We start from the raw sequence: 13,542 nt of genomic DNA, 5'->3' as shown, positions 1-13,542 counted from the left end.
AAGACAGAAAGCGAGAAATCATCCCTCAGGGGGGATGGCCATGCCGCAATCCCTTCTCACCCTTTCTCCTCTTGGGATCTTGGACACGCACACACACGCGCCCAGTGTAAGTTTTAGCCACTAGGTCCAGGACTCGAACTGCAGTCAACTACTTGGGAGTTCAGCAACATAGCCATTATGCCATCTGCTGGTCCCTATTTCTTTAGAGATTTTTACTATAGGGCGCATGGACTTGCTAGAGAGACAGAGAGAGATAGAAAGCGAGAAATCACTCCACAGGGGGAATGGCCATGCCACACTCCCTTCTCCATTCTCCCCTCAGGATTTTGGGCATGCAAGCACTTGCATCTGGCGTGAGTTTTAAACTGCCAGGTCCAGGCCTTGAACCACAGTCAAATACGTGAGCATCCAGTGACATAATCACTACACCATCTGCTGGTCCCTTAATGCAGTTTATTTCTAAATATGAAACTGAGTGCTTGGCCCAGAGAGAGGAAAGTATGTCTTTCTCAGGGTGCTCAGATATGGGGGCTCCTTTTATTTGGTTTTGATAGCAAGAGTCAAAGATTGAAATTTAATGAAGAATTTTTCCATTGGTATGGCTCAAAAAGGCAGGACATGTGGAAGGCGGAGCTTGTAGGTTACAGGTTGGTTTTACAGTTTTTAGGTTGGTGATTTGGTAAAGGAAGGTTTGCAGAGATCGGCAAAAGAATGTACTTTAACAGAGATGAGGAGGCTTAATCTACATCACAAAGATACTATGCTGGGACAGGAAGTAGTAAGAGTCCAGGAAGTAGTAAGAGATCAAAATGGTCTGTTAATGTTCCTGGGCTCCCTCCAGGCTCTCTGGAAAGGATCCTGGAAATAGGAAAAAGCAGTCAGACTTCTGATCTCAACTTTAATCCTTACTTTAGGATAACCAAACAAATTTTAAGAAGCCATCTAAACATCTGCTTATTAAACTACATAATCATAAAATCAATATAAGAAAAAGAGCAGTGACTGCTTCGCTAATAACACTGCATACATGAGTAGAACTGATGAAATTTGAAGAATTGGCTCAATTATTCAAGGGGCCAACATTTTTTTTTCTCTTTTTTTTTTTTTACAAATAAAATTTCTTTCCTCTTATTCTCCAATTGAGAATATTCCAATATTATAATTTTATTTTCAGGTTCTCTCCTTGATTTTTCTTCTACTCTAAAAAACATGCTCTTCAAAAAAAATTATTTTATCGTGCTATGAATACTGTGGGGAGCCAAAATATGCCACCTATTTTGTGATAACTATCCAGAGATTCTGCAAAAACAAGAGTTAAGTTTTTAAAAAAGCTAATCTTAAAAAAAAAAAAAAAGACATTTATTCACATCAGTAAAATGAGGAACAGGTCAAGCTAATGTTTCTGATGCTACTCCTTTACATTTCTCAAAACAGGAAGAAGGAAATTAAAGGAATGACATCTGGCCCAGAAAGACAAGATTCTTTGCACCCTCCCTTCCCACTTTCTTAGTTTAACTGCAAACCTCCCCTGTCCTATAAAGCGAAAACCTTTTGTTATTCAGCCTTTTCGAGTCACACTTTGTATGGTTCCCATATGCAGGCGTAGATGTTAAAATAAAGCTGCGTGCCCTTTATCCATTAGTCTGCTGATATATTGTCAGTGATTTTCAGCAAATCTCAGAGAGTGGATTCCTTTATCCCTATAATACTGAGCATTAGAGCTCTTAACAAATCTTTAAGTGCTTAATACAAACTGTTAACTACAGGCACAACATTTTAGAGCAAATCTGTAGAATTTTTTCATCTTGCAACATTAATTTAAGATACTGAAACCGAGCAGCCCCCCCACACACACACACAAAGAGGGATGGATCCTTAGTTTCCTCTTCTGTTAAAGAACAATAATTTCCCAAACTGAAAATTAATAAAGGCTGAACTAAAAGTAAAGTGCATTTTCTAAGGTTCTTGGAATACAAGGTCCATTTATATCATAATGGCTCAGAGTAAGGGGAAAGACTTTAGCTTTTGGTTATGATAATGAAACAACATTGGTCATGAATAAGGACCATTAGCCTTCTGAAACTCTCACAGAAAAGCTAAGGTTTTAATTTCAGTATGTAAGATGTTTTGTGGGTTGGAAACTGCTGGCAAAGACCCCAGACTGAATGGCTCAGAAACCTGAACAGAAATGTGATTATCTAAGGCCTCACCAAACAAAAATGCCCACAATGATCAGGACTTATTGAACTGATCATGTAACTGAGACCCCTGCCCCTAATTTTGCCCTATTTAAAAGGCATGTAGAGAACACTTCGGGGAGAACTGGTCTTTTCAGCATGAGCTGCCAGCTCCCCTTGCTTTGCGCTTTGCAATAAAGCTGTACTTTCCTTCATCACACATTGCACCTATGGTTTGGTTTTATAGCGCTTGGGCAAACAAGCCTGATTTGAGTTAGGTAACAAGATTGATTTTTTTAAAGACTAGTTTTTGTTTTTATTTTAACTTCCCAACTTACACTGAAGGTAAAATTTGGACTTGTTGAATAGCTATTTCAATATAGTCAAAGTCTGATCAAAGTCTGATCAACTTCAATACACTCTGATACAAGTATAAATAATCAAAATTTGGATAGGCAGCAACAAAGATTAGTATTTTTAAAAATTCGGTTATAAACTATCAACGAAGCAGCTTAATGCACACATCTTAATTAGACAAAAAAAAAGACAGTTTTAATAACCAAGCTTCAGGCTCTGTACCCTTACAAGGTATTTAATTTGATGGTTTACTTGTGGATCTCTTCTCACCCTTTTTGATTAATAATTCTGTGCAAAATTTAGGAGAGTTTCATCCACCAATTACCAGTATAAACTTAGTTTTCGAGTATAGGCATGGTTTCTTTTAGCTGAGAACCAACACTTAACTCACTCTCAACTAACAGCAAGCTAAAGAAGAGCTAAATAGTAGGAACCAGCAGTTAGCATAATGGCTATGTCCCAGGACTCCCACGTAGTCGACTGCGGTTTGCGTCCCGGAAGAGGGCAGCAAACTAGAACCCAGCCCAAACTGGCCAACTACCATGTTCTTTATGGCTTATGAGCTACAAATGGTTCTTTAAAATAAATAAATAAATAAATAAATAAATAAATAACAGTTAAATAGTTATAGTTAAAGCAGAAATTTGGGGTGGTATTTTCTAATATGCATGGGTAATCTTAATCCAGACAAATTATTTTTAATCAAGACTAACGAAAAACAAACAAATCATAATTATTGTGTTAAAACCTAAAGAAAAATGTTACAACTCCTGGACTTCAATTTTAAATAAGATTTGATGTTCTTCACTAACAAAATTGAAATATGAAACAATAACATACTATGAAAAAGAAAATCTACAGCCAGAGGAGGTGGGACTTAAATAAAATCTACTGCTGTATATATCCCTACACAGAATTATTATTTGTTTTGTTTTGTTTTTGCTCTCAAATTCAAGCATTGTGACAGTAAACAAAAAATTGTAATTATCTACCTCTAAGAGAGCTGGGCAACAACATATTTTAAAAAGAGAAAAGAGATCATTTAATGGGAAAACTACTATAGTCAGTGTAAAAAAACCCTGAGATCCAGTTAAGTTCAACCAGAAAATTAAGTTCAACTGGCGAGGGATCTAATATAAATTCTCTATAGACCATAAATTTTTTTGAGAGTTTTTTTGTTTCTTTGTTTTGTTTTGTTTTGTTTTGTTTTTGCTATAGGGCGTGTGCGCTTGCGAGAAAGATAGAAACAGAGAGACAGAAAGCAAGAAATCAACCTCTGGCGCGATGTCCACGCCACAATCCCTTCTCCTCCATTCTCCTCTCAGGATCTTGGGCACGCATGCACATGCACTTGGCTTGAGTTTAAGCCACCAGGTCCAGGACTCGAACCACAGTCGACTATATGGGAGTCCAACCACATAGCCATTACACCAACTGCTGGTCCCTAGATCATAAATTTTTAAATTAAAGTATGCTCTTTACTTTATGACCAGATTATTATATTTTACTGCCTTCAAAAATCAGACATAACTGGGGCCAGGCAGAAGCCAACAGTAAAACACTATGCCCTAGGAGGAAATCCCACATGGGAAGGTTTTTGGTTCAAGTCTGAAGATCTCCCTAATGTGTCCATTATTTAGGGTTGGTTGAAAGCTAGGGGTGAGTTGCAATGTCAAGACCCTGTTGGAGGTCTTGTCTCTCTCTCATGAAATAATTTTTTAAAAAAGACATAATCATAATAACATTAATGTCACTGCATATTAAAAATACTTCATTTAAAAAGTTCTTATATTCATATGTGCTAATATCTGAAAAGGATAAAAAAGCAAAGAATCAGAGAAATATGAAAATGACTTTTGGATATACCTTGAAGGGTAACAGAAGATATTTAGGATGAACACATAATTTTTAACTAAATTAATGGTTCTTATTAGCTCTAAATTTAATTTTCAACCAACCAATTAACCAATAACAGTATTACTGAACATGAGTACATGCAAGAAGGCACAGTGTAGGTGCTCTTTTGTATTGATTGCAACAAAACTACTACAAAACAAAACCTATAAATGTTAACTAGTCCATTGATGTTGTATCTGGGATTGAAAGAGTAATTTAACTCACAAGGGTAGATGACAAACTAACATGATAATAGTAAAAATAGAAAATATAAAAATATATGGCAATGTTAAAATCTAAAATGATGTAAAATGCTATTCATGATACTATGAAAATTATATATCACTTTAGGTTATTAAAAGAAATCAATATTCTCTTTCCATAATGATAAATACAACTCTTTCACTTATTAGGTAGTGGAGATAGAAATTCAACTATTTTTTTGAAGCTCCACACACTAAGTGGTGACTTACTTCATCAACTCCCTTAAATCACAGGCACGATCAATACTTAGACTATATTAGGAGGAGGAAAACACACACCATCTTCTAAGTTTAATCTATTAAAAAAGGCCGGAGATAAATGAAACATAGGAAATATTTAGAGAAGAAACATCACAGAAAAGGCTGATGGAAAATTATGATAGAGAAAAAATGCACACTGAGAATGAAGCTAGATTAGATAGAGAAGGGATAAAGATCTGTGATTTCCTAGTAAGTTTTCTTTTTTCTTTTTTTTAAGCTAGATTTTTGCTGTAGGAAGAGTGCACTCACCAGAGAGATGGAGGGATACAGAAAGGCAGAAAGTGAGAAATGCACCCCCTGGGGGAATAGCCATGCCACAATCCATTCTCTTTTTAGGATTTTTGGCATGAATACATGTGCGTCCTATGTTTCAAGCCACTGGGTCTGGAACTCGAACCACAGTTGGCCATGTGGGAGTCCAAGCAACGCAACCATTACACCATCAGCTGGCCCCAAGATTTTTAAATCTATAAATGCAGTAGTTGTACAAAAAAGATACCTGGTGGCTATTTAGTTTATGAGCTATTACCCAGACTGTTCCTAAGAAGTGGTCCCTCAAGGGTTGAGTTAAATTCTCAGCTCAACCTAAAGGCCAGGGCAGTGGCACATGCCTGTAATCCCATCAACTAAGGATGCTCAAGCAGGAGGATAGAAAATTTGAAGCTGGTATAGGCAACATAGCAAGACTCTGTCTGAAAAAGAGCTGGGTGTGGTGGTATGTGCCTTTAGTCCCAGGAGGTAGGCTAAGGCAGGAGGATTGCAACATGGTTATACCTTGTATATAAAAAAAAAAAAAGGAAAGAAAGAAACAGAAATGTGGTCCTTACATATATCATATTTATCATCTGATAAGTTTTTAAAGAATTATTTATTTAATTTTACTCATCATCATTACTATTTTAATTTTTACATGCAGATACAGAGAGAAAGAGAGAAAGTGAGAAAGTAAGCTGTCGGGTCCAGGACTTGGAACCGGCGTTGGCAATGTGGAAGTCCAGTGCCTTAAGCACCACATCACTTGCTGGCTGGATCATTTGATAAGTTTTAATGGTATCTTTCAAGGCATATTTAAATAAATGTGAAACTTCCCAAAACATGGTCATATTATCCATAAATATGTATTAGTTCAAATAAGTGAAATACTTATTACTTAATCATATTAAGTGCTCCAAAATTTTCCTCTTTCTTTTAACTGCCAAAGGGTATGTGTGCTTGCCAGAGAGAGACAGAGAGAGAGGGAGAAAGCACTCCCCAATGGGGCATGGCCACGTCACAATCCCTTCTCCATTTCTCCATCCTGTTGGGATTTGAGGCACACAAGAGCACACACCCAGTAGGTTTTTCTTTTTCTTTCCTTTTCTTTTTTAAAAAGAATTATTTTATTTAACTTTATTTACTTATTTTTACTTTGACCAGAGACAGAGAGAGAAAGAGAAGGTGAGAGAGCAAGCCACCAGGTCCAGGACTCAAACCGTGGTCTGCCATGTGGGAGTACAGTGCCCTTAGCCACCATGCCACCTGCTGACCCCAAACCGAGTATGTTTTCCAAGTCACTGGAGCCAGGATTTTAATTGTGATTGGTCATGTGGGGTCTGGCTCCCTTAACCACTAAGCTATGGGGCAGCCCCCAAACTATTCTTTTTATTTTCTCAAAACAACAACAAAGATACCTCTTCATTATTTCAGAACTATATATATAGTACTCTCAGTACATGAAAATAGCAATAACAGTTGCTGTATTAAAAATGGACTGAGACTGACCCAGTGGCCTAGTGGTTAAGGGAGCCAGATCCCATGTGGTCAAACACACTGTTCAAATCCCAGCCCTGGTGGCTTAAAAAACCCTCTGGGTAGCATATGAGTTTGTGACCCAAAACCCAATAGGATAGCAAAATGGAGGAAAAGGAATTGCAACATGACTACAGCTCGATGGGGATGCTACCCCTCCGCACTTGCTCCTCATCCTCATCCATCTCTCTGAAGAATACACATGCCCTCTGGCAATTAAAAGAAAATAAAAAAGACTCACATTGACTTTAAACTCATTCACACAATGTCCTCCTCATTGTCAACACATTTGGAGAAAGTCTAACCAGATAAATGGTTCTTGACCGAGAAACAGAACAAAGTGAACCTATGACTCTCAAATCATCACACTGATTTAATCAACCATTATATAACGCAGCTTGATTCTCAGAGTATGCACATATCTCAAATTATTCAGAATTTGTTTTTTAAAAAATAAACTATTTACCTACAACATGTACTTAAAAATGTTTACACTACTACTTCTGTGAGTTAAAATGAGTATCGACAAGTCAGTCTGTTTTATAATTTAGCACATAGGAATAAGAATTACCCAAGCAATGTTAAATATATGATCATGAGTATTTTCTGGTAGGTGTATAGGTAATTTTACATTTCTTTCCTCAGTATTTCCTACAATTTTTCAGTAGTTAGTCCCTTCAAATATCTTAAGAGGCTCCTATTGCTTACTCAAAACATCATATACTTTATTTAATATCTTTAAATAATCAGATTTAGTTATTATAAACTTTGCCTATTCGAATCTTGCTACTGAAAAGAATACCTGTTCTTCTGCTCCTGCTGCAATAACTGAGCAGCTATTTTCTTCAAGTCAGTTACTTCCTTCAAATCATCCTCTTCTTCCTCTGTAAGTAACTGTTCCTTTTCAAGTCTGAAAAGGGACACAAACATGGTTATACAAAAAGGCAGAATATAAGTTATGTCAGTTTCCAGAAATAGAAATCATTTGAATTACTAACACCATGTGAAATGTAAAATCCATTTATCCTTATATTTAAAATGTGAAAATATAAAATAAGGGATATTTAAGAACATACTGAGTATGAAACATGACATACTAGCTATACTTTTTTTGAGAGAGAGATTTTTGCTACAGGGCACGTGTGCTCACCAGGGAGACAGAGACAGAGACAGAAAGCAAGAAATCACGCAGCAATCCCTTCTCCATTCTCCTCTCAGGATTTTGGGCACACATACACATGCACCCAGCATGAGTTTTAAGCCACTGGGTCAGGGACTAGAACCGTGGTCAACTATGTGGGAGTCTAGCGACATAGCCATTACACCATCTGCTGATCCCCTACTAGCTATATTAATATAATTAATGGCTAACTAAGCAGAGACAGTCCCCAGCTTACAATGGTTTGACCTTACAATAGTGTGAAAGCGATTCACATTCAGTAGAAACGGCACTTTGAATACCTATGCATCAACAATCTGTTTCTAACCTTCAGTAGAGTATTAAATAAATGTCATACTTAACACTTTATTATAAATAGGCTTTGTCTTAGATAATTTTGCCCAACTGTAGGCAAATGTAAGCATTCTGGGCACATTTAAGGTACACTAGTCTTAGGGAGAAATGTTCACATGTTGGAATATTCACTTCATAAGCTAAATAATGTGACTGAATGTATAAAAGAAAATGAAATAAAAAATAAATTACAAAAAAGGTAGGCTAGTCTGAGCTATGATGTTCACTAGATTAGGTATATTACATTTGACTTATAATATTTTCAACATATCATGGGTTTATCAGGATGTAACCTCCTTGTCAATCAAGGAGCATCAGTATATGACCATTTTTTAATTTCTGAAATGTACAATGGCCATAGGAATCTAACAAAACATATTCTCTGACTTTCAGTGTAATAAAGATTGTAGAATTCTGTATGGCCTCTCTTGACAAATATAAAACATCAGGAAAATTTCTCATATTATAGAACTATTCTGTTTCTACCAGTTTATTCATTTTGACTTTTCAAGATCTCTAGATAAAATATTTAAATAAAGGACATACAAAGCATGTTCAAATAAGATTTGTGAATTTGCCAGAAAATAATTAAAATATTACTTGATTCTAAGTTCGGCTAGAGTGTTTGTGTGCTCGCTGGAGAGAAACAAAGAGAAAGAGGTAGAGAGAGAAGGAAAATGAGATATCACTCCCCCAGGGGGGATGGTCAAACTGAAATGCCTTCTCCTCCATTCTCTTCTCAGGATTTTGGGCACGCATGTAAATGTGCCCAGTGTGTTTTCTTTTTAAATTTATTATTATTATTATTTATCATTATTTACACATTCAATCATTATACATCATTTAATTTGTAAAGAGATTTTACCCAACATGATATAGATCACACAGCAGGTGAGTTGAGAATATTATACATGATATCACCAACAGGCAACAAACCATATCTGTGTCCCAGATGTCTTCTCGATATTTTCCCTAATTTTCCTCCCTGCACTTTTCCCCTCTCCCACTCTTCTTCCACTTTGTCCCCAGTGTCCATAACAATTTTCAATGCTTTTCTGTCCTCCAGTCTTTCAGTCTCTACCATAGAGTGCGGATATACAATGTCTCTCTTTCATAGCCTGACTTGCTTCACTCAGCAACAAATCTTCCATGTCCGTCCACTTTCTATCAAATGCCAGGGCTTTGTTGTTTGTTATGGCTGCTCAGTATATTTTCAAGCTACCAGGTCCAGGACTCAAACCACGCAGTCAGCTGCATTAACCAGCAGCCTTAACCTCTGCACCACCTGGTGACCCAAAATATATCACTTTTATCATTCTCCAAAATTTAGTCATCTTATTTTTTTTTTTTTTAACTTGAGGAGTTCATTAGGGAAACATGGGAGGCACAGACGCCCCAAGTGACAGAAAGAAAACTCACAATGTCCTTTCAAGCCAAGTGGGGGGCTGGCCTTGACCTCTCCCAAATGACAAGAAACTGGTAAGTTAGCAACAACATTCTCTGGCAGCCATTTTATCAGGGCATGAGAGTCTGAGCCAGGACTTCTCCCCACTTCCCACCAAAGGCGAGGAGGTGAAAAAGATTTTTATAGGATCAGTGCAGAGGCAATGAGATCTAAAGAAAGTCTGAGAAAGAAAGAAAGAGGTGAGATGGGCCTTCACAAAGTCCTGGGCATTTAGCTCTGAATGCCTCAAACAGGCTGACAAGTTGTTTTATAAAATGTTACTGAAAAGGTAAAATGCCTAATGTTTGCAAGATTTCTTGGACTTGTCCCCACATGCCACATCACAACCCCAGATGTACATAGCAGACCCCAAAAGCCACACTTCTGGAAAAAGTAAAACAAGAATAAGCTCTGTTACTCTTTAAGGAAAGAAGGAGCTGAAGACCGCTGGGGCCTTTCCTATGTGGCCTGTGTTCTGTAAAGCAACTCCCAGCAGCAGCATGGCGTAGTTCTAGGTGAGAATCTCACCTTTTGTCACCTGTGCTTCAATATATTCTATCCTCCACTCAAGGTCTGTCAATTTCTCATTTCAGTGTCACAAGTCTTGAACGACAAGATGTATCTCAATGTACTCCCGGTTCACCCAGTCCTGGTGAATCCCCTGCTGGACCAGATCCCACCATGGCAGCCGCCTCTAGTCATCTTATTCTGAAAGTATCTCATTTATAAAACAGTATCGGGCCAGCTGATGGTGTGGTAGTTAAGGCAGCTGGATCCCACATGGCTGACTGCATGGTTTAAGTCCCAGATCCTGCAGCTTGACAGACATGCCAGGCATGTGTTCATGGAGAATGGAGGTGAAGGGATTGAAAAGTTGCAGTATTTCCTGGGGGGTGATTTTTCACTTTCTCTCTCTCTTTTTTTTAAAAAAATTTTGAGAGATATTTTTGCTATATTGTGTGTGTTTGCCAGAGAGATAGAGAAAGTGAGAAACCACTCCCCCACGGGGGATGGCCACGCTGTAATCTCTCCCCCTCCATTCGCCTCTCAGGATTCTGGGCACTTATGTACATGTCCCTGGTGGAAATTCCAAGCCGCCAGGTCCAGGACTCAAACCGTGCTTAGCCATGTGGAGTCCAGCACCTTAACCACTATGCCGCCAGTTGACCTTGTCCTAAAAAATTTTTTCAAATACTAAAAATGGCCAGCCCCATGGCCTGTTGGTTAAGGGAGCTGGATTGCACATAGCTGAACATGGTTCAAGTCCTGACCCAGCAGCTTATAAAACATGCCAGCCAAGTGTGCATGTACATCCGAGGTCCCAATAGGATGGATAAAGGAGAGTGAATTGCATGCCACAGGGGAGTGTTTTCTCCCTCTCCCTCTCTCAGTCTCTGGCAAGTGCACACACATTCTGACAATGAAGCAATGGCAACGAAAGTACTATGAAAACCTGAATTATTTTATCTTTACCAGATCTTACAGGCCGCAGTTGACTTAAAAGTTTAGGCAACTGTCGGAACCAGCAGATGGCATTGTGGTTGAGGCACTGGACTGCCTCACAGATAATTGCAACTCAAGACCTGGACCAGGTGACTTGCTTTCTAACTTTCCCTCTCTCTCTCACTCTCTCTGTCTCTCTCTGTCCAAATTAAATAACAAGAATGATGATAATGATGAATAAAATTAAATAATTATTTTTAAAAAGGTTTAGGCAACTGTCTTTATTAAATCAGGTGAGAAAATAAGAGAAGAATGAAATCTAAAGAGTAGAAGACAAAACAATGTACTTTCTTATAGGATGTGAGAGATTATTAATGAATGGCTGCTTAAAAAGTTACCAATAGGGGCCAGCAGGTGGCATGGTGGTTAAAACACTGGACTTCCCCATTACTGACAACAGTTAGAGTCCTGGACCTAGTGGCTGCTTGCTTTCTTACTTTCTCTCTCTGGTGAGCACATATGCCCTATAGCAAATTAGAATAATAATAAATTTTAAGAGATTTTTGCTATAGTGTGTGCGTGCTCACCAGAGAGAAAGTGAGAAATTACCCCTGGGGGGGGGTGGCTAAGCTGCAATCCCTTCTCCTACAGTCTCCTTGGGATTTGGGGTGCATACACACACACACACACACACACACACACACGCACAGGCAACTGGTGAGAGTTGCAAGCTGCCAGATCGGGGACTCAAACCACAGTCAACTGTGGGAGTCCAGTGACATAACCATTACACCATCTGCTGGTCCCAATAAATAAAACTTTTTAAAAAGTTACCAATGAAGTCATTTGAAGGACACATAATATAGAGAACAGACAAAAGTGTGGGGATAAGTGAGAGTTGTGTTCACACCATAGATAGGTACTAATGGGTGGCTAGCTCACTCTTGGTTTTAAGCAGGAAACTTAAAGTGTTCTCCAACCTCACCTCTCTGACTTGTATAAACAGGGTTAACATTTATCCTGCAGGATTTTAATGAATATTAAAGGAGAAACAGAGGAAAGTCTGTAACACAGATTCTAGTACATGGCAGGTATTCAAATGTTCTTTTCTTCCTTCTTGTAATTATGAAGCAACCTGAAGGAGTGACTAAAAAAATGTAGTAGGTCATCTTCCATCATATCATACAACAGATGATATAGGAAAGATCCCAATCACAATTATGTCTAATAAAATATGAACCTAACTACCCTGGAAATTGCCATAACCAGCCTGACCAGATGGAAAGTACATTAGATCAAGACAGAACACCATGGGGCCAGCAGGTGGCGTGGCGGTTGAGGCGTCGAACTATCAAAAGGTCAGACCTGGTGGCTTTTGCTTTCTCACTTTATCTCTCTCTTTCTCTGCTGAACTCATGTGGGAAAAAAAATAATAATAATTCACTCTTGGTTTTAAGCAGGAAACTTAAAGTGTTCTCCAACCTCACCTCTCTGACTTGTATAAACAGGGTTAACATTTATCCTGCAGGATTTTAATGAATATTAAAGGAGAAACAGAGGAAAGTCTGTAACACAGATTCTAGTACATGGCAGGTATTCAAATGTTCTTTTCTTCCTTCTTGTAATTATGAAGCAACCTGAAGGAGTGACTAAAAAAATGTAGTAGGTCATCTTCCATCATATCATACAACAGATGATATAGGAAAGATCCCAATCACAATTATGTCTAATAAAATATGAACCTAACTACCCTGGAAATTGCCATAACCAGCCTGACCAGATGGAAAGTACATTAGATCAAGACAGAACACCATGGGGCCAGCAGGTGGCGTGGCGGTTGAGGCGTCGAACTATCAAAAGGTCAGACCTGGTGGCTTTTGCTTTCTCACTTTATCTCTCTCTTTCTCTGCTGAACTCATGTGGGAAAAAAAATAATAATAATAAGAAGAAATAAAATAAAATAAGTCTTTAAAAAGAGAGAGAGAGACAGAAAACCCAATTTCCAGACATTTAGAGACTCTGGGTCTCAGTTTCCCTACTGGTAAAATGATGTCAATACTACCTATTTTGAAAAGCTGTAAAATGGCTCAAATGAAGGAACGCATGTGAAGTTACAGTCTTTTACAGGAAAGATCATAAGAAACACTATTATTACACTTTAGGGGGAAAAATAGTGCATATCCTACAATCAACTTAATATTATAGTTTTGAATTTAACTGAGGAATATAGACAGATGAGGTATTTACAAATTAACTAAACATACTAGGTAACTGAGGGCCAGCAGGTGGCACGGTGGTTAAGGTGCTGGAATTCCCACATGGCCAGCCATGGTTTGAGTCCCGGACCTGGTGGCTTGCTTTCTCACTCTCCCTCTCTCTCTCTGTCTTTCTCTGGCAAAA

The 13,542-nt window shown here is 38.2% G+C and overlaps 1 protein-coding gene across 1 annotated transcript in view; it reads right to left on the bottom strand.

Annotated features, from left to right (window-relative positions):
• LRCH2 (leucine rich repeats and calponin homology domain containing 2) overlaps positions 1-13,542 on the bottom strand; it is a 155,906-nt gene that overhangs the window by 49,812 nt on the left and 92,552 nt on the right. Inside the window, 1 exon segment of the mRNA XM_014582870.1 lies at positions 7,545-7,652. Coding sequence (XP_014438356.1) covers positions 7,545-7,652 — 108 coding nt within the window.

Source organism: Tupaia chinensis, unplaced genomic scaffold (genome assembly GCF_000334495.1).
Source record: "Tupaia chinensis unplaced genomic scaffold, TupChi_1.0 Scaffold143886_1, whole genome shotgun sequence".
Lineage (NCBI taxonomy): Eukaryota > Metazoa > Chordata > Mammalia > Scandentia > Tupaiidae > Tupaia > Tupaia belangeri.
This window is presented reverse-complemented; position numbering and strand designations above follow the sequence as displayed.